The following is a 27,100-nucleotide window of genomic DNA, read 5'->3' on the forward strand; positions in this document are numbered from 1 at the left end:
TTATACTGTTCATGTAAGTCTCTGTCACTAGACTATTTGTTTCCTGAGAATAATTACTGAGATTTGAGATTTCTTTTTTCCTTGGGGAGACCAGAGTTGGGGCTTAAATGCTAATTTGATGTACTCCTGGCCTAAAAAAACTCTCACTTGGCCACTTCACAGCAAAGGCACAACAGAGCTTCTCACACACAGTTGGAAAGGTGATGGCTTCAACTACTTCTTTGCCAACAGAAGGGAAGGAAACAAAAGTTAGGGCACAATAGCCAGGCCATAATTAATGCGGGAGAAGATCTAGAGGCTTCCAGAATTTTATAAGAACCCAGTCTTCTCCAGTCCTGAAACTCTAGAGAAGGATAAAGGAACCAATATGGTAAACTTTTATATATGAGGTGACTATCACTATCCTTATTTTAGAGATGAAGAAATTGAGACTCAGAGAGGTTAATTAACTTATTCAAGGTCACAAAGAGGGCTTCCCTGGTGGCGCAGTGGCTGACCTGCCGAGGCAGGGGACACGGGTTCGAGCCCTGGTCTGGGAAGATCCCACATGCCGCGGAGCAACTGGGCCCGTGAGCCACAACTGCTGAGCCTGCGTGTCTGGAGCCTGTGCTCCGCAACAAGAGAGGCCACAACAGTGAGAGGCCCATGCACCACGATGAAGAGTGGCGCCCACTTGCCACAACTGGAGAAAGCCCTCGCACAGAAATGAAGACCCAACACAGCCAAAAATAAATAAATAAATAATAATTAAAAAAAGAATATCTGCTCAAAAAAAAAATGAATATCTGCTTTTTTAAAAAAAAAAAAAACCTTTTAAAAAAAAAGGTCACAAAGAGCTGGTCCAGACTATCCCAAAGTTTATGCATTCCCATCAGACTTTGCAGTCACCAAGATCAGCAGATTTATTTACCAAATAGTCACTGAGCGCCTACGCGGATACAGAGTTCTGGACAAAACGGATGGGTGTCCTGCCCTCACTGAGTTTACACATCTGGCAGACACAAAGGTAGGTGGGAGGAGTTCGTGGCTCCATCCAGAGGCCTTATCCATTCTAATCCACTCTGTGGATTTGAACTCTCCAGCTCTTGATTGCTGGTGAGTCATATGGACACCCCCCCCACACCACCATGAAATTGAAATGGCTTTTAGGGCAGGGTCAAAGTAAAGGACATTAGTACAGAGAAGGACTTTTTCTCTTTCTGACGTGGGCGGGGGGACTCCTCAAAAGAGGAAAATAATCTTGAGTCTTAAAAACCCTTCTCAAAACACCCCCTGGCCTCTGGGTAGGGAGGTGGGCGTGGAGTGAGAAGCAGTGAGGTGTGCGGCGAACCCTCCTGCAGCCGAGACTCGGTTCCCAGAAAGATAACTGAATGGGGTGTAGGGCAAACCTGAGCTAAGCCCCCAAGTCACCCGTTTAGCGCTCTAGGAGGCCCGCGAGGGGCCCCGCCCCCTCCTCAGGCGGCGCGGGCAATGAATGGGCAGCTCGGGTTCTCCAGAAATTGCCGCCACCCCTCCCCCGACCTCGGTCTCCCAGAGCTGCCGCCTTCACAGGGCGGGGAGCTGGGGATCGCAGAGCAAACTAACCCTGAAGCGCCGGCCTAGCCCCTGGGGCCGAGGAGAGCTGCCCCCTGATCCGGGAGTGGGGCGGGAACCGCAAACCAGTCCAGGACCCCGCCCCCGCCCAAGGCCAGCAAGCGCCCGCGCCCCGGAATGGGCGCAGATCTTTCTGCCCCTTGGGCCTTGCAGACAGGGACGCGAGCGCCCGGGGGTCCGTACCCCGACTTTACCTCCTTTTTCACGTTCCACAGCAGTTTCTCTTTGACTGCGTCCTCCGCGCTGCCCATCGTGCGGCGGCTGACGGGGAGGTGGTGCCCAGCGGCCGCCTAAGCCCCCCACGCGCCTCGCTGCCTCCGCGCCTCTCGGCTCAGCGCCCCAAGCGCCAGGAGGAGCCCCCGCCCGCCGCGCTCCCCGCCCGCCGCCGCCGCCGCCGCCGCAGCCACTGCCCGGTGCTGGGCTCTGCAGCCATCTTCCGAGCCCCGCACCGACGTCAGGAGGCTGGCCCGGCCCCTTCCCACAGCCGGGGGCGGGGGCGGAGGTGCGCTCAGCCACGGGGTGGGGGGAGGTCGGGAAGGGGGAAGGCTGCGCGCGCCTGGGGGCACCAAGCCCGGGCGCGCGCCTCGGTGGCCGTTGTCATGGCAACGCGCCCTCTCCAGCCCCGAGGGCGCGAACCTGCATTGTGAGAGCTAGCAGCCCGCCGCGCCCGGTGCCGGGCGGGGAGGCGAGGCGCGCCCGGCACCCCGTGGCTGAGGGGTGAGTCTCTCGGGCCGAAGCTGGCCCCCATCCAGCTAGACGTCCCCTGATTCCTACCCGCTCGTCTTCCCGACGGAAAGGGCCGGGGCCCCCACGTCTCGAGTCTGGCCACGAGGAAGCCAGTGTTAGTCCCCCGACTGGGAGAAAGGCCGCGGAGCGCCATCGTTTCTCGAAACACCCCTGCCAGCCGGGCGCCCTCAGTTGCAAAGCTTTTGGGAAGAGGAGTGGGAGCGCAGCAGCCCCTGTCTGCAGAGGCTCGGCTATCCCTAAGGTCGCGAGAGTCACGGTCAGCCGTCCCTCCCCCGAGGGGTCGCCACGTCCCGTCTGGCCCTTCACGCACACACGTGGGAGGTGGGGGCGCAGACTGAAGTGACTGGGACCAGCAGGAGCTTGTACGGAACCTGTGGAAGTGAGACAAGCGCCTTCTGCACGATTTGCCTTGTAGACTTAAGCAGCCCCACCTGGGCACTGAGAGCGAGAAAAGGTTGCTCAAAGTGACAAAGAACACCTGCTGCTGCAAACTGAGGAGCGGCGTGCACAAAGCTAGGTGACAGGAGGGTCTTAGCCCTCTATCGCACAAATGGAGACTCTTCGTAAGTGATGCAACCTGATAGCGCAACAAATAAAAATACAAGGGAGCAAAACAGCTCTCCGAGACTGAAAGCCCAAACCTCGAGTCTACATCCGGCGTTTGAAAGCCCGCAACAGCGGACCACCGCCTGGGAAAAGTTTACGAGCAGGTTTTGTAGAGACGCGGGCACCGTGCTCTCAGAAGCTGGTGGAAATTACCCTCGCGGGAGGACAGAGAAGCCTTACTCCGCCGGGCGAGGACACGCCCCCAAGGCGGGGACCGGAAGCGCTTGGTTCGGCCCGGAAGTAGTGCCGAATCGGTGCACGTGAGCGGCAGCATGGCGGCTCATCGCTCTGGCCCGCTTAAGCAGCAGAATAAAGCTCATAAAGGCGGGCGGCATCGGGGTCGGGGATCCGCGCAGCGGGACGGCAAGGGTAAGAAGGTGGGGTTGGAGGAAGAAGGGATGTTTAATCGATATTAACTGCTTTTCTTCACGCCCAGAATGAGCTCCTACCTACTCCGGCCTGGACCCCGCGCAAAGGCTCTGAGGAGGGCAGAGAGGGATCTCCTTTCTTGACCTGCTAGTGCCTTGCGCAAGAGCCCTTTCTGGTCTCCCTCCAGGCCGTCTAGCACTGAAAACCCTGAGCAAGAAGGTGAGAAAAGATCTCAGCAAAGTGGACCAGAGGCATCGCGCCAGTCAGCTCCGAAAACAGAAGAAGGAGGCGGTGAGAGGACCGGGGATTGGGGAATGGTGTGGCTTCACAACCGTTCTAGGCGGTTAATGCCTCGAACTAGAAAATGTGATCCTGGGAAGGGGCCAGGGATACAGAGTAACCCTAGAGCACATGTCAGGCGTGCTGGCCCAGACTCACGCTAGAGCATTCTTTGTTCCTAGCTCCTGCCCGCTTCCTTGGCATACATGACACGTTTTACAAGAGAGATGCTGGTTGGAGGGTGGGGGTGGGCATCTGTACTGGTGGAAATGCAGTACCGAAACAAAGTACTGAAACACTGAGATGTTCTCTGATCCTTTCTTTCCTCAGGTTTTGGCAGAAAAGAGACAGCTCGGCAGCAAGGATGGCCCTCCTCATCAGGTACTGGTGGTTCCCCTGCACAACAGGATTTCCCTGCCAGAGGCCTTTCGACTGCTTCAGGATAGGGACACTGGAACAGTACACTTGAATGAATGGGGAAGCACCCATAGCTTTACGCTGTTATGCCCCCGCTTGAAACATCGGTGGTTTTTTACATCTGCAAGGCCAGGTTAGAGCATACAACAATATTTTCTATCACTGTGTTTTGCGTATTAGTGGTAATATTTTTTTAGTATAATGTACTAATGTCAACCACCTCTTCCTACTGACTTTGTCTTCTGTTTCCAGGGGATCTGCATGCTGTGTTAGACATGGCTAAAGTGGCTGATACCATCCTTTTCCTCCTTGATCCACTAGAAGGCTGGGATAGCACTGGGGATTACTGCCTTTCCTGCCTCTTTGCTCAGGGCCTTCCCACCTATAGTAAGTGAGTTGGGAGTATTGGAGGCCAAGGAAGGAAGTGAATTAGCATGTATGGTGCACTTACAATTTGCCAGACACTATGTCTGATGCTTGATACTACTGGAGGGTTGTACCTGTATGGCCTTAACTTGGTCCATTGTTTACAAGTTACCTATCAAGATGTCTTTTTATTTCTGGACTGCCCATTGCCCAGAGAAAGAAGAAGAATATGAAGTTTGGTTTTATTGTGAAATTTCTTTATGGTAGCGGAGTGTTGGGTTTCCCAGTGATCTCTGGGCTCACAACTGAACTGTTAGCTTGATTGTGGGCCACAGGGGGGATTTTCATATAGTGAGGCAACAAGTCATGATACCCTTTCTCTTTTGTTCACAGCATTAGCTGTCCAGGGGGTTTTGGGCCTCCCACTGAAGAAACAAACAGATGTCAGGAAGAAGCTAAGTAAAGCAGTGGAGAAGCGCTTTCCTGATAACAAACTCCTGCTGTTAGACACTCAACAGGAGGCAGGGATGCTGCTCAGGCAGTTGGCTAACCAAAAGCAACGGCATCTTGCCTTTCGAGATCGGCACGCCTACCTGTTTGCTCATGCTGCTGACTTTGTGCCTAGTGAAGAGAATAACTTGGTGGGCACCTTGAAGATCTCAGGCTATGTTCGTGGGCAGCCTCTGAACGTAAATAGCTTGCTGCATATCATTGGACATGGTGATTTCCAGATGAAACAGATAGATGCCCCTAGGGACCCTTTCCCTTTAAATCCTAGAGTGATCAAATCCCCAGAGGACCCAGGCATGGCAATGGAGGTAAGATTGGTGTTCTTAAAAAGTATGTATTGTAGATTCATGTGTAAGCTGGCAGAGGATGGCAACTACAGAGAGGGTAGTCTGTTTGCACACTTGGACAACTATCCTAGTCCCTGGAGGTAACGCCCAGTTCGAAATAAGGCCGTAGTCAACTACAAATAAGTTGCTATATCATATACTTATCCAGTACTTTGTAGATGCCTTGCATAGCAATTGGCTCTGAATTTATAGAAGGCACACAGGTTGGAGTCTCTTTCCTTAGGCAACTTAATTAGGTCAGAAAAAAAAGGCAAAGACCTGTGAAATAAAGATCGAGAAAGCGTGGTTGAGGTGCACACCTGCAGTGGAAGTTGAGAAAGAAGACTGGCAAGCTTCACAGAAGAGATCAGACTTGAGCTAGGTGTTGAGAAGGATGGACGTGATTTATGAGTTGAAAAGAGATGGAAGAATATCCTAGCAAATAAAGACAACATGAACCTAGGCAAAGTGATGGATCAAAGGGTTTCTTTGAACTCTGAAGATAACAAATTGATGGGAGTAAGGTAGTAATAAGAAGGTAGGCATGAGACCAGATTATGAAAGGTCTCAAGAGCCAAGCAGAGGTATAGACCTAGAATGGTAGGAAATAGAACCATTTGAAAAATTCTGGCAAGTTTTCACTTTCTATTCTTCTATTTGAGGACTATGTTATTTCTAGATCTTTCTGGTTATGATGTTCGACTTAGTAGATTTTTTGCTAATATTTAATTGACCATCAACTGTTTGGGTTTTCAGATTTGTGCTACAGATGCTGTAGCTGATATGGAGGAAGATCTGAAGGTCCTAATGAAGGCAGACCCTGACAGACAAGAATCTTTGCAAACAGAGGTTATCCCAGATCCAATGGAGGGGGAACAGACCTGGCCCACGGAGGAGGAGCTGAGTGCAGCAAATGGTTGGTATTGGCAAACTTGCAATTCTGGCCTAGAATTGTGGGTTTTGTCTAGCTGCTCACAGTGAGGACCTTGTAAGGTAGAGTAGGATGAGGAAGTATTTGGAAGTCTTCTCTCGCCTCCAAAGGCTGTATGTTTTCACTAAGCAAACACTGGACACAGCTTTACTTCGTTTCTCAAAGTTACTTACGTTATTGTTTCCTAATGAACAGATAAACAACTTCTGATTTATTATAGGACGTATTTAGCTGTGTAAGTATTGCTAGTTCTGAGGCAGCTGAATTAAATTGGAAAGTAGTCTGTTCTATTTTTAGTGCCTGCCAGAGTTCCTGGTATTGGTAGCGATATGTAATATCTTGCCCATGTGAGAATGCCCAAAGTAATAGGGGAGGGGAGGAGGTATATAATTTACTTAACTCATTTGGGCTTTTACAGACTTACTGAAGGAAACTTCCAAGGTAGTAAAGAAGGTTCCCAAAGGAACATCCAGTTATCAAGCCGAATGGATTTTGGATGAGGATGGCGAAAGTGGCGGGGAAGGAGATGAGTATGATGATATAGAACGTGAGGATTTTATGGAAGAGGAATCTCAGGTAAGGAAATGGGCCCTTGGGCAACTTCTGTGTACAGCCCCAAATGCAAGGCAAGGTGCGTTCCTGACCTTAAGGGGTATGTGTGGTCAGTTTCTTAGGAATGACTTTGTTGCCGGGAATGAGACTTTGTTTTATAACTTAGTCTCTATTAGAATTGATATTGGTTTGGACTAGGTATCTAGTAGAATTATTTTAGCTCGGTGGCCTTTAGGGTAGAGATGTGGGTTTCCTCTGTAATTGTAATCCTTCGTTCTACAGGATGAGGGTAGTGAAAAGGAAGAAGAGGAGGAATGTGAAACTGTGACTATAGGAGAGTCCGTGCCTGATGATCTGTATGATGAGAAGGTGGATGAAGAGGCTGAGGAAAAAATGCTGGAGAAATATAAACAAGAAAGACTGGAAGAGATGTTTCCAGATGAAGTAGATACCCCCCGTGACGTGGCTGCTAGAATTCGGTTAGTCAACAAGTCTAAGATCAATCAGTATGTTTTTATTTAAAACTTAACGTGGCTCAGAACTATGTCATTGTGATGTAAAAGAAGAAAAATACATTGTTCTTGCTCCTGAAGGGCTAATACTATATGGGAAGGTAAGACAGACATACGGGAAACAATGTTCATATTCTAGACTGTGTAGTACAGACTAATAACGTTACAGTACATTACTGAAGGAAATGCTGTGATTAATTAGCAAATGCTTCCTTTGGAGCTAAGACTCAAAGTATATCACATTTGGAGATTTGGGGAAGTTTGGGTAGAACAGTGAGAATAAAAGAATGAAGATGTAGATAATCCTGTTTGCTCTAAAGGTGAGTCCAGAGAGTTTATGCTGGATATTAGAGAGATAAGGCTTTTATTGAGGACGTTGCTAGTCAGGTTAAAGAGCCACTCCCTGATATGCACCAGGGAGCCACTGTAAATACTTTTAAGAAGCTGGGGTTTGGTGCTGAAATACTTGCTTCAGACTGTTTGGGAGTGTGGTTCTGATTTAAGCTGTTAGGTTATTTTGAGAGATAGTGAGTTCTTTTAAGCTAAAGCCTTAGACATTTTGTTTATTTACTTTATTTATTTTTCAAAAATTAAAAAAAAATTGTTTTTGTTTTTTTGGTTTATTTTTCTTCTTTTTAAGCCTTAGCCATTTTAGAAGTGAGTTGAGTGAAACGGTTAAGTAGCACCATATAAATTTCACTATTGATTTATTTAAAATATCCACTGTATTCTAGATTTCAGAAATACAGAGGCCTCAAGAGCTTCCGGACATCTCCATGGGATCCTAAGGAAAACCTCCCTCGAGATTATGCTCGGATCTTTCAGTTTCAGAACTTTATTAATACTAGGAGACGCATCTTTAAAGAGATTGAAGAAAAAGAGGCTGAAGGAGCTGAGGTATCTGCCTTTTTTTGTGCATCCCTATAATTTGTTTTCGTTTGCCAAGGTGCCCCCTCCACTCCTTCTGTTGGCGTGAGTACCTTAATTAGTTTTGTGCTGCCTACAGCTGAATTAGAGGAGCTACTGAGTCACCGGTAAGAGTGATATTGGGAACAAAGAGGTATCAGAGATGTTAACTGAAAAAGCTTAATCTAGGTAGTTGAGGCATCTGTGAAAGGCAGTCTTGAAGGGTGAGGATTGGCTTGATGGTAGTCTGAGAGACTTTTTAACATATTTGGAGAAATGCTTCATCATTAGTGAGACCTTAAGGGTAATTGCATGATTGTTTTCTGCTTTCTTCTGGCAGGTTGGCTGGTATGTCACACTTCATGTCTCTGAAGTCCCTGTCTCAGTGGTTGAGCACTTCAAGCGAGGTGCACCCTTGATTGCATTTTCTTTACTACCTCATGAACAGAAGGTGAGTTAGTGTCTTGTGGAAAATGGGAGTTCTGACACTTTCCAACCAGTTTTGTCTGGCAGTCTGAAGTTTTATGTGACTGACATTTTGCTCATTGGGATGCAAAATTCTGCCTTTATGACTAGAAGTCAGAGAGGATGACAGAGAAGTCGATGATGGTTTTACCCAACATGTCTGAACCTGTCTGATACATCTCAGTGACGTGATCTCTGTGTGGTTCTGAGACTTCTCTGAGATAAGTACGTTTGTCAGGTCACACTTTAACAAGGGGTTGGCATCCATGAAAATAAACAGGGTTAGTGCCAGGGTATAGATCTTTTTTCTCTTGATGGCCAGCAGTCATGTAGGTTGGGGTGTATGTGAGAGCTCTGGCCTTTTGGTCACTGTGAGTAAGGGCTGAGGCAAGAAGGGTCTTGAATGAGTGTGGTTTAGAGGTGTGTGATGAGTGAGTGACTTGTAGGCACTGATTTTGTGGCAGATGTTGAGCTTTTGCATGTTAGACATGGGAAGGTCACCTAGTGTAGCAGGGACATGAAAGCTCTGAAAACCAGCATATTTTCGATTTGAATGCCCGTTGTTGGTGAAGGTAAAAGGTGAATTTGTGTCTCTTCATCTACACTCCACCATAAATTAGTATTGTCAGTTCTTAGAGTGAATCTAATCTGCTGGTTTGGTTTGCCTTCTTGCAGGTTAGGCTATTCTATTCCTGATAGGAAGTTATGTTTTCCTATTTGGTCCCCAGATGTCAGTACTTAATATGGTGGTGAGCCGGCACCCTGGCAACACTGAACCTGTGAAAGCTAAAGAGGAGCTGATCTTCCACTGTGGATTCAGGCGCTTCCGAGCCTCACCTTTATTCTCTCAGCACACTGCAGGTAAGCAGCAGGGAAGCTTCTGGGTTCTTGTCCGTCTTACTGTCTTTTAGGGGACTGAGATTTGGGGAGAGGTGCAGAATATACCATTCCAAACTCTCAGTCTCTTAGAGGTATTTTCAGTACTCCGGTTTAGGAGCCAATGATGTTTCCATTCAAAGTGTCTGAACCTGTCTGAAGCATCCCAGTGATGCAACCTCTGTGTGGTGCTGAGGCTTCTCTGCCATGAGTATTTGCTGCAGAGGAGATTTTGGATAGGAGTTGGCTGCTTTCTAGAGATGATGTGTCATGGAACCCTTGGCATCCGTTGTGCCAGTGGCCGTGTGGGTGAAGGCTAGGGGTGGCCCTCATTTGGATAAAGCAGAGTGTGTGGCTTCTGAGATGTTGAGACTGCATGAGACTTTAAAGAGTGGTGACCCGGAATACTTCTATGACAAAAAATGATCGTGCTCTTACGTATTAGGAATGGGAAGATGTTTGCATTAGCTTGGGGGCTTCTGAACATTACCTGCACTCTCAACTCTCAGCAATGGCTGGAGGAAGGTGTTAAAGGCAGCATTAATGGATGCTCTGGATAATTTCTTTTCTCACCAGCCATGCTGTCTAAATGAAGAATTAATTTCTCTTTCCCTTAAAATATTTTGTTTCCCTATAACATTCAGTATTAAAAAGGGTTAATACTGTATTAAAAAAGGGTTTCGTTGAAAGTAAAGACAAGATCTAGATGGTCCCCAAGAAGAGATTAGTAAAGTTTGGCCCTTGGCCAAACCTGTCCCACTGCTTGTTTTGTTAAGTAAAGTTTTGTTGGAATACAGTTGTGCGTTCTTGTTTAATTTTTTAAAAATGTCTGTGGCTGTTTTTGTGCTACGGTGAGAGCTGAGTAGTTGGAACAGAGACTATATGGCCACAAAGCCTAAAATATTTACTATCTGCCCATTTACAGAAAATGTTTGCCAATCCTTGCTCAAGACTAAGAGCTGTTGAATTAGTGAAGTGTTTTTTTGTAAAGCACTGATTCTCAAATGAGGTAGGGGTGATGTGTATCAGAATCACCTGGAGAACTTTTTCCAACCCCAAAATATAGTTTAAGCTCCAAGATTCTGCCTCCAGTTGAAAAATCACTGATAGGATTGGGTTGTATCTTTCAGTTGTATTGAGGCCAGAAAATGTTTGGAGAATTAGTGGGATAAAGAAACACTAGTTGCCTTAGGTTTAAGAGTTGCAGTGATACCGGTTTTCACAGGCCTCTGGATTACCTATTGTTTCTCAAAATATTTTTTTGTTTTTATTTTTTTTAACCTTTATGGCAGCGGACAAACATAAATTTCAGAGATTCCTGACTGCTGACTTGGCTCTGGTGGTGACAGTATATGCCCCTATCACTTTTCCTCCTGCATCTGTGCTGCTTTTCAAACAGAACAGCAATGGTAGGTTGAGTTCACAGAGGTGAATAGGCTGATAGGCCTGTGGGTCCTCAATAAGATTAACTGCTTTCTGTATTTAAATTTGGGGGCCATATGGCACAAAAAAGGTAATGATGATTTTCAAAATATTCCAATCTCAGCCTCATATTGGGTCTGAGGCAAGGATGACAAATGGGGTTTTATCTTGCTTGCAAACCGTAGCTAAATTGGTAGAGGCTGTTCAGAGTGCTATATTTAGGGTGGGTTCTGAGGATAGGCTCAGCAGGAATATCACTTAGTGATCTTTGCCATGAACCCAAGAAGGGCAGCATAGTACACCCCTATTTTGTTTCCCTAAGATCTCACATAGGTCTTTAAATGGACTGGACAGTAAATGAAGGCTTTGACCTATGGACTCCTGCTGCTCTGCTTTTGCCCCTTAGGAATGCACAGCCTCATTGCCACAGGCCATCTATTGTCAGTGGATCCGGACAGAATGGTCATCAAGAGAGCTGTTCTGAGTGGTCATCCTTTCAAAGTTTTTACTAAGACGGCAGTGGTGCGTTACATGTTTTTCAACAGAGGTAGGCGTGACGGATGGGGTCCAATTGCCTTTGTGGGATGAAGGTTGGGTTTATATACTATGGATAAATGTTTCCTCTTGGTCTTCTGTGTGTTTGATTCTAAGAGGATGTGCTGTGGTTTAAACCGGTGGAACTGAGAACAAAGTGGGGCCGTAGGGGACACATCAAGGAGCCTTTAGGTAAGAGAACGTGGGATTTAGGATCTTGTCTGTAGATTTCCCCAGTGCTACTAAATGACTATTGGGTTAGACCACTGCTTTAAAATTTCCTATTAAGTTTGACCAACTCGTGCTGTTTTCTTTGTAGGTACTCACGGCCACATGAAGTGCAGTTTTGATGGGAAGCTAAAATCTCAGGACACAGTACTGATGAACCTCTATAAAAGGGTTTTCCCCAAATGGACTTATGATCCATATGTACCAGAACCAGTACGTTGGGTGAAAAGTGAGATTTCTTCAACAGTGCCTGAAATGGACGTGGAATAATGGATTCAGTGGGATTCTGTCTCATTGCTACTGGTTAGCACTCTAGGGTTGGGAGCCTGTAGGTTGTGATTGGGCAGTTTATGTTTTCTACTTAAGCCTAGTTAAGGTCTCCAAGGTCTCCTGCTCCTTTTAGCAGAAGACTTTTCTTGGCCTTGACAAGGTATCTCAGTTACGTATGGATGTTTTTCTGTTGCAACTTAGTCCAAAAAACTATTAAAACTTACTGAAATATACATTCTCCATTAGGATTTTGAAAGCTCTTTTAAGAGGGGAAGATAGGAAGTTGACAATGACCGGGAGACAAAATTTCCAAGTGTCTGGACAACTGAATCCCTTTTCTTCCTTTTGCACATATTAAACAGAAACAGATTGCTGAAGAGCTGGCTTTTCAGCCTGCTTCACCCAAGTTAGGGAAGTTAAGTCTACATTTCCACCACTGAGCACAATACAGATGTTCTTCACTTCTGCGGAAACCGTTTGAAAATGCTGAGACAGCACAGCGGCCACTCCAACACCAGCTGTAGGTTCAATAAGCAATTTCATCTTCTCCCACACCAGCTGGGTTGCATACTGTTGGTATAGAAGGGAGTAAGCATTAGTGAAATGGGAAAAGGGGAAAGAGCCTAGTTGGTTGGCCTTTATAATTAAAGGCCAGATGGGGATATAACATGCCCCGTCTGAATTTTCCTATTGCTATATGTTTGTGCTTGCCAATGAAGGGCAGGGCTTTTTTCATTCTAACTCTGCTTCTACGGTCTTAATACATCTAGGGCACCCTCCTACGTGTCATGAAATCACCTAGTTGAGTCCATAGTGGGTGAGTTGCTACTTACAACAGGAGGGTTTTTTGCCTAAGAAGTTGCTCCATTGTTCTGTTATTTCCTTTCCTCTTGGGGCCTCACCTTAATTTCATCCTCTGTGACAGTGAAGACGTCATCCACGAGGTCCCTTATAATAGGCCAGGTGTTTAAGCCAATGCTGGATCTGACACCATCTGCTATGGTTTCTGGAGGATAGGGATTGGGGGTCAGTTCCCCTTTCAGTTTGGACTGGTAGCAGTCATTTGCATTCAAGGGTTCAGCAGCATATACCTTGACACTAGGTCTCAGAGCCTAGGAAGAGGAATATTAGATAGCTTACAACTAGCCACAGCATTTTGCCTGCATGCTTGCAGTAAAATGATTAGTACAGTTAACATATTTCTGCCCAAGAGGCTTTCTTTTAATCGATGTAATAGCAATAAGGCCTTTAAGCACTTGAAATTGTTTTCCACTCTGGCCTCGGTCACCTAGATCACAGCTGGTTCTGCTGGTAACTTGGGAAAAGAGTAGCCAGCCACTGACTTGGATAGTAGATTGGTGAGACGGAACTCAGAGGACTGTGAGGGTGACACTCATTGTAATGGCTTTTGTGCTGTAAAGTTTTCATTAAGAAAAGGGTAGTGAGGGGCTTCCCTGGCGGTCCAGTGCTTAAGACTCCACGTTGCCACTGCAGGGGGCGCGGGTTCAGTCACTGGGAACTAGGATTCCGCATGCTGCGCGGCCAAAAAAATAAAAGGGTAGTGATGAAGAGAAGGGCCTTCTATCTCAAGTGCCAAGGGATGATGAGAAGGAATGGCAATCTGGGGGAATGTTGAGCAAGTATTCACAATGTACCATGATGTAAAATAAACTCTTCTGTGCCTGAAGTGGGGAGTCCTCCAGAAGCTGTTTTCTTACCTTAACTGTAATTGCTATTCCAGCAACCATTCCTCCTCCTCCAACAGGTACCACCAGTGCATCTACCAAGGGAACCTTTAATGAAAAGAATATAAAGTATAAATAGGTCTGTTAATGGCCAGTTTTATACGTACATATAAAATAATTGGTTCTACGGCCAAACAGCATTACCAGTAAGTAGCTAAACAAGAACTAACTAAGCTTTTACCTGGTTTAGGACTTCCATGGCGATTGTCCCTTGCCCAGCTATCACTGCAGGCTCCTGGTTGGGATGTACCATGATGCCTTCTGTTTCTTCCACAATTCTTTTTGTAACATTTTCTCTGGACTGAAAGAGTACCTTAATTTAGTTTACTTTATTTGTATTTAATAGAGTTCCCAACAAGTTAGATTCAATCATTTAACACTTTATTTGCCATCTACTTTTTTCAGAATTTGTTTTGGCACTGGGGATATAACTGAACAAAACAGTCTGCACTCAGTGGAGTTATGTTCTAATATGGTGAGGAGGGGTGGGATATAAGTAAATACATGGTATGTCTAAATGCTTTGGAGAAAAATGAATTTATTTTATATAGGGTGCTCGGGAAGGGCCACTGGTAAAGTGACATTTTAATAGATTTGAACAAGTCCTGTGTATCTCCAGAACATTCCAGGGAAAGAGTAACAGCAAGTACAAAGACGACAGAGAGGAGTGCTTGGCTTTCTGAGAAACTAAGTGTGGTTGGTGTGGAGTGTTTGGAGGAGAGTAATAGTGGGAGATGAAGTCAGAAAAACAGAAATGGGCCGGTTCATCTGGGCCATAGATGATTGCAAGAACTTTGGTTTCCACTGTGTATGAGATGGGGAACCACTGGAGGATTTGGGGCCGACAGACAAATTCTGACTTACTATATGGATAGCTCTGGTTGCTCTTTTGGAAACAAGACTCGTGGGGCAAGGGTGGAAGCAGAGACCAATTAGGAGGCTACTGAATCTAGGTGAGGACTGACATTGGTTTGAATCAGGGTGGTGAAGGTAGAGGCTGTTAGAAGTAGTTGGATTGGGCTTTTCTGGTGCAGTGGTTAAGAATCCACCTGCCAATGCAGGGGACACGGGTTCGAGCCCTGGTCTGGGAAGATCCCACATGCTGCAGAGCAACTAAGCCAGTGCACCACAACTACTGAGCCTGCTCTCTGGAGCCTGTGAGCCACAACTACTGAAGCCCACGCGCCTAGAGCCCGTGCTCCACAACAAGAGAAGCCACTGCAATGAGAAGCCTGCACACCTCAACAAAGAGTAGCCCCCACTCGCCGCAACTAGAGAAAGCCCGCGCACAGCAACAAAGACCCAACTCGGCCAAAAATAAATTAATTAATTTTAAAAAAGCTGGATTACGGAAATGTTTTGAAAGTAGGACGAAGATTTGGATGTGGGGTATCAGAGTTATCAAAGATGACTCCATGTTTTGAGGATAATGAAGGATAAAAGTTGCCATTTACTGAGATGGGGAAGACTGGAGGTGGAACAGTATTAAGATGAGGAGTTTGGTTTTAGACAGTAAGGCTGAGATGCCTTTCTTTTTTTTTTTTTTTTTTTTTTTTTTTTTTTGTGGTACGCGGGCCTCTCACTGCTGTGGCCTCTCCCGTTGCGGAGCACAGGCTCCGGACGCGCAGGCTCAGCGGCCATGGCTCATGGGCCCAGCCGCTTCGCGGCACGTGGGATCTTCCCGGACCGGGGCACGAACCCGCGTCCCCTGCATCGGCAGGCGGACTCTCAACCACTGCGCCACCAGGGAAGCCCTGAGATGCCTTTTAAGGCACCCAAGTGGGAATGTACAAGTCCTGGTTAAGAGCAAAGTTCAGGGCTGGAGTTAGAGTGTACGTGATATTTTAAACTATGAGACTAATGAGATCATCTGAGTGAGTAGGTAGAGAAAAGGTCGTGCGTGCCAACACTAAGAGAAACAACAAAGGAGACAAGCTGCAGCCAGTAAGGTAGGAAGAGAAGTTTCATTTTACTATGAAAGCTGTTAAGATGGTACTGAACATTGCTCTCTTCCTTACCTCGTCGCTTTGTTCACTGTATACTATAGAGGCTCCATAGCCTTGTATCGCCAATTTTTTACAGGTGGGAGCTGTTTCGGGCACTACAATATAAGCAGGAATCCCTGGGAGGGAGAAGCATGTTTAGTTAGTACAAATCAGAATTTAGGATAGAAATTTATGTTCAGTTTGCTTGTAATCAGGGACTTGGAAATTTATTCCCACAGCTATCACCAACCTCACTGAAAGTTAAGGCTACTTTTCCAGTCCTCTCTGATGAGCCTACCCAGTACCCTGTGAAATTAATCAAGTACCTTGCAATTTGGCAGCATAGGAGAGAGCCTGACCATGGTTTCCACTGCTGTGAGTAACAACAGCTTTGGGCTTCTCTTCTGAAGTGGCAGAAATCAAGCCTCTGATCGCGTTAAGGGCACCACGAATCTGGAAAAGAGGAACGGTGAATTCGGTTTTTTACATTTTTCTCTTCCAATACTGCACATCCACTCCATGACTAAGTCTTATTGAGTCTATCTCCTAAATCTCTCATGTTCATCTTGGCCACTACCTTGGTGAGGCCTCATTTCTCAACTTGGTATCACCAAATCTCAGCTCATCCTGCCTCAAGGATTATTCTCATCTAATAGTTCCACTAGATTAGGAAAGTTGAGCTTTTAAAAAACAAACGTTACCTTTTTCATTGATTGCCTATTTTTGTAAGAAAAGTACAAATCCCTTACAAGCTGCAGCCTTTCTAAACATATCTACCTCTACCGTTGTAGCCATCCTAAATTGCCTCTAGTTTCCATCCTACCAGGTTAGCTCACAGCTCTTGTACCTCTTGGCACGCTGATGCGTCTACCTGTAGTTCTTTTCCCCCACTCCCTGATCTGGCTAAAAGTACTCATCCTATAAAACTTGGATCAAACAACACCTGGTGCAACCTCCTTGTTCTCCCAGGCAAAATTAGGTACTTCATTCGTTTCCATTGCCCTTGTTTGTATCTCTTTTAAGACACTTGTCATCAACCTATTTTGTCTTCCCCTTCAAGTATGGATACAGGGCGAGGCCTAGTGTACATACGCCTAGTATGGTTAGTGAAAATAAGTGCTTGATGTGTGATGAATGAAAAATGAGCCGTGGCAGAAGCAAAGGGCAAAAGAGAATGGAGAAGTTTTTGTTTAAAATAAAAGTTCTCAGTTAATGGGTATGGAAAAAGGTAAATTCCTGAAATCCTAAAGCTACCACTCAGTGGGTACTAACAATACCTGTTAGGCACAGTGCAAAATGCAGCTTTTCAGATTTTTACCTGAATGGATCTTAAAGTTCAACTAACGGTCAGAAAATTCTGGTAACAAGTCAGCACAGAAATCTATATGCATAGGAGAGGCACTGACGTATTTTGTAGAAATCCTGTTATATGAGGGTTGAGCTAGGGTTAGATCGTTTACATTCCTAATAAGGTATAAACAAACAGTAAGTTGACTAAGTGAATGCCTAAGCTTGGCTACATACAGGGTGACCACACATGTCCAGGTTGATGTCCGTGGTCTCGGTTTAATCGTTAGAAGTTCCCCCTTTTCATTCTCGAACGTGCCCTAGTTTGGATAGTAAATTATACGTGATCACCTTAATTATACGGAATTTTGAGATTGTGTAAAAGTGGCTCCTGTCAATGCCATGCTACTAACTAGCCAGGACTTGAGCAAAGGAAAATTTCTACAACCCTCTCTTTAGCTGTAAAAAGATATTAACTGTACCTACCTCACTGGGTGGTCAAGAGAATCAAAGTGGCTTGAAAAGAAACATGATACACTATCAAAAGGGATTGTTACCTTAAAAGATCCAGTTTTCTGGAAGAGTTCACATTTGAAGAAAAGATTGCGCCCTGTTACTTGATTCAAAATGGAGCTTGTTAGCACTGGTGTGAGGTGGATAAAATCTCGAATGTTGACATGTGCTTTTTCAACATCAGCAAAGGAGATGCAGTACTGATCACACATGGTTCTGAAACCCAGGAATAAGAGAGGGGTCAAAGCAAACCTAGACAATGTGTTTAAAGAAGATTTTGAAAATGCATAACACAGACCCATGGAATGTACACCACCAAGAATGAACCATAATGTAAACTATGGACTTTGGTGCTAATGGCATGTCAATGTAGGTTCAGTTGTAACAAATATACCACTCTGGTGGGGTATGCTGATAATGGGGGAAGCTATACATGTGTGGGGGCCGGGAGTATATGGCAAATTTCTGTTCCCATCAATTTTGCTGTGAACCTTAAACTAAAACAAACAAACAAAAAACCCAAAAAACAACCAAACAAAAATCTTTAGGAAAAAAAAAAGAAACATGCATAACATAGGAAAATAGACTCAGGGCCTGTGGTGTTAATGTGGGGACTGTCTCCATTACTGGGGTCCAGAATCTCTGCATAAGGGAACTTCTCTTTTTTTTTTTTTTTTTTTGGTACGCGGGCCTCTCACTGTCGTGGCCTCTCCCGTTGCAGAGCACAGGCTCCGGACGCGCAGGCTCAGCGGCCATGGCTCACGGGCCCGGCCGCTCCGCGGCATGTGGGATCTTCCCGGACCCGGGCACGAACCCGTGTTCTCTGCATCGGCAGGCGGATTCTCAACCACTGCGCCACCAGGGAAGCCCGGGAACTTCTCTTGAAGCTAAGTTTCTTGGTGTATAAGTTTGCTCTGATGAAACCTCATAGGAGATAACTAGTGATGATTATTGAAGGCTTAAAGCTCAGCCCTCACCCCTACCATCCATCTCTTGGCACTGCCACTGGTCTCTACATTTTCATGATTGTGAAGCTTGAATAAACTGGGTTCAAAATCTGCTACAACTTTTTATTTTAAAAAAATATTTCACAATTTACCAAGGGGAAAAATTCCCTACAATCCTACCATCTTAATAAATTATGTTCACTATGTTTCCTTCTGTTTTTTTCAATATACATATATGACAGTTAAAATCAAACCATAAATAACATTTTTACTCCTTTTCCATTTGGCTCATTCTTCAAAGTTTTCATAATTATAATTTTCAGTAACTGTATTATGCTTACACTTTTTACTATTTTTACTGTAGTGTTTAAACATGAGTTTTCTCTTTATTTTTCCTTATTAACAAAGGTAATGTATGTTCAATAGAAAAACAATTTAATCTGCTTTCCTCTCCAAAGACAATTGCTACTGAACCTGTGTTGTCTCTCTTTCCAGGCCCACATACATATGCAGACAAAACTTTTTTGACAGGTTTGTTAACTTGCTTTTTTCAGACAATATATCTATGAATCTTTGCTTATCAATAGATATATTTATGTGACTTTTAATTTTTATTTTATTTGATGTGGAACATTTTTTAAAGTCTTTATTGAATTTGTTTATAATATTGCTTCTGTTTTTTATGTTTTGTTTTTTTTGGCCGCGAGGTATGTGGTATCTTAGCTCCCCAACCAGGGATTGAACCCGCATCCCCTGCATTGGAAGGCAAAGTCTTAACCATTGGACTGCCAGGGAAATCACTGTGATTTCTAGTGAAATGACTTACTAGTACTTCTTTTTACAAAAATACCATAGTTTTAGATAACTCTGTTGTTGAACATTTAGATTTCCTTTTTTTTTTTTGGCTATGATAAATAATGATGTAATGAACAGCCTTGTTGCAAGATCTCTGTTTATCTCTATACATGCTTTGAGTAGATTCCACCAGTGGTATTTTACATTAAAAGGCATACACACTTCTAAGGCTTTTGATACCACTGCCAAACTGATCTCCAGAAGAGTTATAGATTATATCAATTTATACTCCAACAGCACATTCTAAGGAATGACTATTTTCCTTCACCCTTACTGTATCATTTTTATCTGTCAATTTAATGAAGTATGTCTAGTAGTTTACATTTCTTTAACTACTAGTGACTGAACTTTTTGTTTTATTGAAGGTTGATTTACAATGTTAATTTCTGCTGTATAGCAAAGCGATTCAGCTATACATATACATACATTCTTTTTCATATTCTTTTCCATTATGGTTTATCACAGGATATTTAGCATACATAGTTCTCTGTGCTGTAGGACCTTGTTTATCCATTCTTATATATATATATATATAAATTTATTTATTTATGGCTGCGTTGGATCTTCGTTGCTGCACTTGGGCTTTCTCTCATTGCGGTGGCTTCTCTTGTTGCGGAGCACGGGCTCTAGGCATGTGGGCTTCAGTAGTTGTGGCTCATGGGTTTTGGAGCACAGGCTCAGTAGTTGCAACACATGGGCTTAGTTGCTCCGCGGCATGTGGGATCTTCCCGGACCAGGGATCAAACCCGCGTCCCCTGCATTGGCAGGCGGATTCTTAATCACTGCGCCACCAGGAAAGTCCCTGAACATTTTTTCTGTATACTTACTGGCCACTAATTTTTTTTTAAAAAAGCTAGATCCTTACTCTCTACAATTTCCCCTCTTCTTTGCCTTTAATATTTATTTATTTATTTATTTATTTATTTATTTTTGGCTGTGTTGGGTCTTCGTTTCTGTGCGAGGGCTTTTTTAGTTGCAGCAAGCGGGGGCCACCCTTCATCGCGGTGCGTGGGCCTCTCACCATCGCGGCCTCTCTCGTTGCGGACCACAGGCTCGAGACGCGCAGGCTCAGTAGTTGTGGCTCACGGGCCCAGTTGCTCCGTGGCATGTGGGATCCTCCCAGACCAGGCCTCGAACCTGTGTCCCCTGTGTTAGCAGGCAGATTCTCAACCACTGCGCCACCAGGGAGGCCCCTGGCCACCAATTCTTTTGTGAATCTTCAACATACCATTTACTGACTGAATCCTTTCCTTTGAAAAACATTTATAAAAAATTAAATATCTATTAATGCTTGGGGCTTTTGTGGATTTAGTATTTTGTTCCATTGATCAGACTGCCAATTCCTTTCCCATTTGTTCATTGTATTAATACGTTCTTCCCTGATTTCTCTTTCTAAAATTTATTGGCTTTTCTCACACACCAATTCTTCCAAATGAATTTCAGAAAGCCTTTACCAAGGTTGCCAGAAATTCCACTGTACAATCTACAAATGAATTGGGGGCATGACTGACATTTAAAAATATTGAGTCTCCCCATCCATTAACATGGGTGTCTTTTAATTTAGTAAAGTCTTTTCTTAAAAATGGATTCTTTTTTTAACAAATTTTTGTTTATTTATTTATTTTTGGCTGCATTGGGTTTTCGTTGCTGCACGTGGCTTTTCTCTAGTTGTGGCGAGCGGGGGCTACTCTTCGTTGCGGTGCATGGGCTTCTCATCGCAGTGGCTTCTGTTGTTGTGGAGCATGGGCTCTAGGCACACGGGCTTCAGTAGCTGTGGCGCGTGGGCTCAGTAGTTGTGGCTCGAGGGCTCTAGAGCGCAGGCTTAGTAGTTGTGGCACACAGGCTTAGTTGCTCCGCAGCATGTGGGATCTTCCCAGACCAGGGCTTGAACCCGTGTCCCCTGCATTGGCAGGCGGATTCTTAACCACTGTGCCACCAGGGAAGCCCTAGTAAAGTCTTTTTGTTTTAGGTTTCTCAGTAAAGTTATCATAATTTAGTTATGCCCTGTATAGATCTGATTAAATTTATGTATATTTTTGTTGCTTTTGAGATAAGGCATTTTTAAACTGCTTACTGATGATGTATATGAAAGCTAATAATTTTTGTATATTTATCATGTAATAGGATACTTTACCAGATTATCTTGTTAGATCTAATAGTTTTACAGTTTATTCTCTAAACAATCATGCTATCTGCAAATGAAGATAATTTGCCTTTACCTTAAAAATGTACCTCTCATAACTTTTTCAATGACTTCATAGTTACTGGTTTATATGGATTTGCCATCTCTTCCTGAATTAATTTCAGTAATTTTTTTTGTAAAATCACTTAATTTAAAATGTATTAGTATAAAGCTGTACATATTAATATTTCTAAGTATTTTTTCATATCTGTGGTAGTCATTCATTCAACAAATTTGAGCACCATCTGAGCACCTTCTGTGTCAAGATACTGTTTGATCTGAGGATATAGTATTAGAAAAGTAGACTTGTTCCTCCTCTCATAAAGATTACAATGTATTGGAGAGGTGTCTAACAAATAATCCAATTAAATATGTATTTACAAACACTGATGTGTTAACTTAGGGAAGTGTATTATGATAGGATACTATAGTGGGAGGCCTTATTTAGATCAGTGAAGGAGGTCAATGAAGACCCTTTATGTAGAAGTGAATTTTTATTATTTTGTGAATAGTTTTTTTTTTCTTGAGAAGTAAAATTAAATTATGACCTAAAAGATGAATGGACAGAGTAGTGGGGAAAGTGTTTCAGGTAGAGGGAATATTATGTGAAGGCTTTAAGGAGGGAAAGAGATTGGCATTTTCCAGGAATTAAAAGGTCAATGTATCTGAAAATGTGATCAATGGGAAATGTGATAAAAGATAAGGAGACTGAAGTTGGCAGAGTCTAGATCATAAGGGACCATGACTCATGGAAATTTTTTTTGGCCACACCTCATGGCATGGAGAACTTCCCAGACCAGGGATTGAACCCACACCCCTGGCAGTGGAAGTGTGGAATCTTAACCAATGGACCACCAGGGAAGTCCATGGATTTTTTTTTTAAAGAGCAATAATATGCCATTGGACTTGTGGTTACCAGGGGAGGGGGCAGGGAGGGATAAATCGGGAGATTGGGACTGACATATAACTAATAAGGACCTACTGTATAGTAAAGAATGCTACTCAATACTCTGTAATGACCTATATGGGAAAGAATCTAAAAAAGGATTCACTTTGCTGTACAGTGGAAACTAACACAACATTGTAAATCAACTATACTCCAATAAATTTTTTTTTTAAATGCCATTGGAGAATTCTGAGCAGGTAAGTGACATGTTAGAATCCATATTTACAGAAAATCACTTGCTACATTGCAATGAATGAAAAGGAAAGAGATAAGAGTGGAATCAGGGTATCCAGTTATGAAGTACAGTTGTCCACACGAAAAACAACAGGGGGGCTTGGATGGTGAACGTGGAGGTAGAAAAAAATAATCATTCAAGATACATTTTGGAAAAACAAACCCATTGAAAAATGGGTGAAGGACTTAAACAGATATTTCTCCAAAAAAGATATACAAAGGGCCAACAAGCACACAAAAAGATGCTCAACATCACTAATCATTAGAGAAATGCAAATCAAAACCACGAGATACCACCTTATGCCTATTAGGATGGCTACTATTAAAAAAAACCCCAAAATGGGAAAATAACAGGTGTTGGCAGGATGTAGAAAAACCGGAGTCCTTGTGCACTGTTGGTTAGAAATGTAAAATGGTGCAGTTGCTGTGGAAAACAGTGTGGTAGTTCCTCAAAAAATTAAACAGTATTACCATATGATCCAGCAATTCCACTTCTGGTTATATACCCAAAAGAATTCAATGAGGGTCTCAAAGACATATTTGTACACCTATGTTCACAGCAGCATTATTTGCAATAGCCAAAAGGTGGAAGCAACCCACGTATCCAGTGACAGATAAATGGATAAACAAAATGTGATATATACATACAATGAAATATTATTTAGCCTTAAAAAAGGAAATTCTGACATGTGCTATAACATGGATGAATCCTGGGGATATTATGCCAATTGAAAAAGCTAGTCACCAAAAGACAAATACCATATGGTTACACTTATGTGAGGTACCTAGAGTAGTCAAATCCATAGAAAGTAGAACAGTGACTGTAAGAGGCTGTGGGGATGAGGGGGCAATGGGAAGTTGCTGTTCAATGGGTATAGTTTCAGTTTTGCAAGATGAAAAGAGTTCTGGAGATTGGTTGTACAACAATGTGAATGTACTTAACACTACTCAACTGTACACTTAAAAATGGTCATGATGGTATATTTCACATTACATGTATTTTACCACAATTAAAAAACACACACGCACATACATTTTGGAGATTATAATTAGTTAGACCTCTTGGTTACGAGTGATAGAACCCCAATTTGAACTGGCTTAGTCACAAGAGGGAGGTGATGAGAATTTACTGGCTCACGGAATCCAAGGAAGAGTTGAACCATGGGAAGGGCAGGAACATGGCACATCAGGAACAACTGGAACTAGGGACTTTGAGATTTTCCAGGACTTTCTCATTGTTTCTCACCTCTGCTGCTTTCTGCATGTCGGCTTCATTCTTTTCACTGCAGACCAGCTGGTTCCGCATGGCAGGACACATGGCTGCTGACAGCTCCTGTGTTTTACATTTTACGGCTTCCAAACTGGAGAGGGATTTTCTTTTTTTTCTTAGTTTCAGTTAACAAAATTCTGGGTAGGGACTCTGATTGGCCCATCTAGGCCCAGGACCAGTGGCCAAGGGTGTGAGGTCATTTAAGACAATACTATGCAATAGAAGTATTTACAGAAACATGAAACAGAAACAATGATTTCTATAACACAATATCAAATATGTACATTTAAAACACATACATATACAAAACAATACTATATATTATTCAAAGATACATGTATATCCAAGGACATGTATCAAACACATTAGAGTGGCTACTGAAGGAAGAGGGAAGTAACATGACTGGGAATTGGAATGAAGGAAAAAAAGATAAAATGATAAAGGCCTTGTTGATGATAATGTGAACTGAACAGCAGGACTGCCTCAAATCTCTGCACCTGAGGGAAAAATAGGAGCAAATGAAGGGAGTAAAACAGGAAAGGAAAAAAGGAAATAGAAAAAGGAAAAGAGAAAGTACTTCTGAGTGAGTGTAAGGGACAGTTTTCAAGAGAAAAGGAAGGTGAAAATGTTGAGGTGATGAACTCCATACGTCACCACTACAGATATAGAAGAGACATATCCTGATATTGGATTGAATGTGGAGACTGAGGGAGAGGGAGGTGTCAAGGATAACTCTTGGGTTTCGACTTAGATGGTGGTATAATTTACTGAGATATAAGGCTGGCAAAGAAAAATATTTTAGGGGAAAATCAGAGATTTGATGAGCTAAGTTTGCATTACCTATGAAGCATTTGGTAGGATGTCTTTTGAATTTTCAAAATTTTTTGCCAGAAATGTGTCTATTTTAATGTCTATTTCTGAAGAATGAGTGCTTCAATTTATCAAGTGCTGTTCTTTTTCCTTTATTATTTCTGATTTTACCCTTATTTCTTCTTTCTATTTTTATTTTCTTTTTCTACCCTTATTGAATATGTAGCTTATTAATTTTCATTCTTTTTACTTATTTATTTATTTATTTGGGCACGCTGTGCAGCTTGTGGGATCTTAGTTCCCAACCAGGGATCGAACCCAGGCCCTTGGCAGTGAGAGCTTGGAGTCCTAACCACTGGACTGCCAGGGAATTCCCAGGATAACCATTAAAAAAAGTTTAGTATGGGGCTTCCCTGGTGGCGCAGTGGTTGCGAGTCCGCCTGCCGATACAGGGGACACGAGTTCGTGCCCCGGTCCGGGAGGATCCCACATGCCCCGGAGTGGCTGGGCTTGTGAGCCGTGCCCGCTGGGCTTGTGAGCCGTGCCCGCTGGGCTTGTGAGCCGTGCCCGCTGGGCCTGCGCTTCTGGAGCCTCCGTGTCTGGAGCCTGTGCTCCGCAACGGGAGAGGCCCGCGTACCGCAAAACAACGTTTGCTATGTATTCTTCTACATCTTTTTTGATGTATTTATATAGAAATTTACATATGCAATAAATGGTTTTGTTGCACTCAGAACCATACTCATATCTTGTTCTGCAATTGGCTTAAAAAATTAACAATGTATCTTTTTTAAACAATGTATCTTGAATAAATCAGCACATTAATTCTTTAAACTCAGCTTTCATTGTGATACAGGTCTAAATATGATTGTCTTTTCACTTATTTCTACATGGTATTTCATGAACCCTTTAAATCTGAGGGTTGAATTTAAGTCTTAAATCCAAATTTTCCATCAACTTAGTAAATTTTCTTCTATTATATATTTGATTATTGCTCCTCCTCAGTCAGTTCTGTTATCACCTTCTGGACTCATATTTGAATATTAGTTTTCTGGGTCCATTCTCCATATCTCATACCTTTACCTCTCAATAGTTTCTATCTATTATATTTTCCCTCTGAGTTCTCATAAAATTTTTTGAGCTGGTTTAACTTTTGGCATATCTCATCTGCAGCTCACTGATACTGCTGTATTAATTTGGCAATGGTGTTTTTCCTAAGAAAGTTTTCTTCAGATTATTTTTCCATTAAAAAAAACTGTTGCAACGTCCTCGTCAATTTCACTATGAAAACAAATTAATTTTAAACATTTTTTTCCTATTTCTTTCATATCTGTTTTAAAGATTGCCATTTGCTCTGACCACTCCAATCACTCCCCTTCTTTTGCTATCTACTGACTTTCTCCATCTGTTGAGAACTTCTTGGAGGCGAAGCGTCTGCCACCTAATAGGAATTGAATGAGTTGTCAGAGATTGTTTAAATCTTTTAAGCCCAGTCTAAGGAATAAATCGGTAACTATTCTTTGATGGTGTAGAGGTCTAACAGGTTGAGTGGGACTGGGAAGGAGCAAGATGTGGAGGGAAGCAGCCTTGCAAGAGGAGGGAGTTCCGCCACAGTTCTGAACACGGGGTTCATGAACAAACACGTAAAGTACCAGTCTTCAGATCCAGTTACATTTTAAAGATGAAAAAAAAAAAAAAAAAAATCAACCTGAGATCCAGGAAAGTCAAGTAATTTTTCCCAGAATCCACAGTGATACAGAAATTCCCCAATCGACTCATAACACCTCCTGACTTATTTCCACACAACCCCTTCCCTCAGCAAGAGCCATCTATACTGTATTAAAAAAAAAAAAAAGTCACGAAGTTTGGGATGTAGATTGCTATAAAGGAAAAGACTTTTGAGTCTGGTAATTATCGATTGTGTCATCCTGGGCAATTGGCTACGGTTCTCTGGGATTCAGTTTCCTCATCTTAAAAAAAAAAAGAAAGAAAGGAAGAAAGAAAAGAAAAGGGCATAATACTAACTACCCTACAAGATCTTGAAGGTCGCAAAGTAAAAGCCTGGGGCAGTAGTCCGGGCCTGTGGCGGGAGACCCTGGCCTAAGATGACTGGAAAGGGCCAGACGGTGGAGGCCCCCGTCAACCCGAGCCCCAGGCTGGTACCGGTGTCCTCGAAGGTCACCACGGCAGCAAGAGCAGCCACCGCAGCGAACGCCCGCCTTGCCTGGCCTGGCTCGGCCGGACCAGACCTCACCTCACCTCCCATGGGCCGCGCCTCCGACTCCAGCCTCAGCGCACCTTCCCGGCCACACCTCTGCGCACGCGCGGCGCCCGCCTGCCCCGCCCAGGCTTGCGGCCCGCCTCTTCCCGACCGAACGTGCGTTCGGCGTTTTTCCTCCCAGTGCGGCCACCGTCGTTTG

General features: G+C 43.7%; 3 protein-coding genes and 2 non-coding genes across 17 annotated transcripts in view; 3 read left to right on the plus strand and 2 right to left on the minus strand.

The window, feature by feature from the left end:
* The window catches only part of SGSM2 (small G protein signaling modulator 2), a 37,544-nt gene extending 35,601 nt beyond the window's left edge, over positions 1-1,943 (minus strand). The window contains exon 1 of one of the 3 annotated variants that reach the window (XM_059046847.2): positions 1,788-1,943. In XM_059046847.2, coding sequence (XP_058902830.1) covers positions 1,788-1,844 — 57 coding nt within the window. In that variant the 5' untranslated portion in view covers positions 1,845-1,943. The remainder of the gene's footprint in view (positions 1-1,787) is intronic. The other 2 variants (XM_059046846.2, XM_067020991.1) reach the window with 2 other exon arrangements.
* On the plus strand, positions 1,895-13,596 carry TSR1 (TSR1 ribosome maturation factor). 2 transcript variants are annotated; one of them, XM_059046697.2, is made up of 15 exons: positions 1,895-3,315; positions 3,503-3,606; positions 3,925-4,144; positions 4,264-4,398; positions 4,771-5,195; positions 5,970-6,129; positions 6,563-6,720; positions 6,979-7,175; positions 7,943-8,105; positions 8,455-8,565; positions 9,308-9,440; positions 10,748-10,864; positions 11,284-11,424; positions 11,529-11,603; positions 11,731-13,596. In XM_059046697.2, exons 1-15 carry the CDS (start codon positions 3,219-3,221, stop codon positions 11,907-11,909), a joined length of 2,415 nt encoding a protein of 804 aa, XP_058902680.1. In that variant the 5' UTR covers positions 1,895-3,218; the 3' UTR covers positions 11,910-13,596. The 2 variants fall into 2 exon arrangements, with proteins under 2 accessions (XP_058902680.1, XP_066877096.1); XM_067020995.1 differs by having other exon boundaries at positions 3,188-3,315; positions 3,925-3,975.
* On the plus strand, positions 8,707-8,801 carry LOC131747166 (small nucleolar RNA SNORD91 family). The gene has a single exon (XR_009332795.1). It is a non-coding gene; the product is annotated as a small nucleolar RNA SNORD91 family (small nucleolar RNA).
* On the plus strand, positions 9,569-9,663 carry LOC131747165 (small nucleolar RNA SNORD91 family). Its single transcript, XR_009332794.1, has one exon. It is a non-coding gene; the product is annotated as a small nucleolar RNA SNORD91 family (small nucleolar RNA).
* Positions 12,152-27,094, minus strand: SRR (serine racemase). Of its 10 annotated transcripts, none has more exons than XM_067020998.1 (9): positions 26,940-27,013; positions 23,850-24,084; positions 17,484-17,655; positions 15,966-16,092; positions 15,673-15,776; positions 13,836-13,955; positions 13,628-13,702; positions 12,812-13,021; positions 12,152-12,479 (listed from the first exon to the last, which is right to left on the minus strand). In XM_067020998.1, the coding sequence occupies exons 2-9, from the start codon at positions 23,876-23,878 to the stop codon at positions 12,264-12,266; spliced, it is 1,053 nt and encodes a 350-aa protein (XP_066877099.1). In that variant the 5' UTR covers positions 23,879-24,084; positions 26,940-27,013; the 3' UTR covers positions 12,152-12,263. The 10 variants fall into 10 exon arrangements, with proteins under 10 accessions (XP_066877099.1, XP_058902771.1, XP_058902770.1 ...); XM_059046788.2 differs by having other exon boundaries at positions 23,850-23,936; positions 26,940-27,012; XM_059046787.2 differs by having other exon boundaries at positions 23,850-24,370; positions 26,935-27,002.
* Positions 27,095-27,100: the final 6 nt, after the last annotated feature.

Source organism: Kogia breviceps, chromosome 19 (assembly GCF_026419965.1).
Source record: "Kogia breviceps isolate mKogBre1 chromosome 19, mKogBre1 haplotype 1, whole genome shotgun sequence".
Taxonomy (NCBI): domain Eukaryota; kingdom Metazoa; phylum Chordata; class Mammalia; order Artiodactyla; family Physeteridae; genus Kogia; species Kogia breviceps.

Bases quoted from the DNA above. Each gene is read 5' to 3' on its own strand.
- SRR (XM_067020998.1), bottom strand. From the start codon at position 23,878: ATGAAGCCGACATGCAGAAAGCAGCAGAG. The intron at 15,777-15,965 runs GTACTTGATTAA...TCTCCCTCCCAG, and splicing joins CTATGCTGCCAAATTGCAAG to GGATTCCTGCTTATATTGTA. The intron at 12,480-12,811 runs GTGAGGCCCCAA...CTATACCAACAG, and splicing joins TCACAGAGGATGAAATTAAG to TATGCAACCCAGCTGGTGTG.
- TSR1 (XM_059046697.2), top strand. From the start codon at position 3,219: ATGGCGGCTCATCGCTCTGGCCCGCTTAAGCAGCAGAATAAAGCTCAT. The intron at 7,176-7,942 runs GTTAGTCAACAA...ACTGTATTCTAG, and splicing joins GACGTGGCTGCTAGAATTCG to ATTTCAGAAATACAGAGGCC. The intron at 8,106-8,454 runs GTATCTGCCTTT...TTCTTCTGGCAG, and splicing joins AAGAGGCTGAAGGAGCTGAG to GTTGGCTGGTATGTCACACT.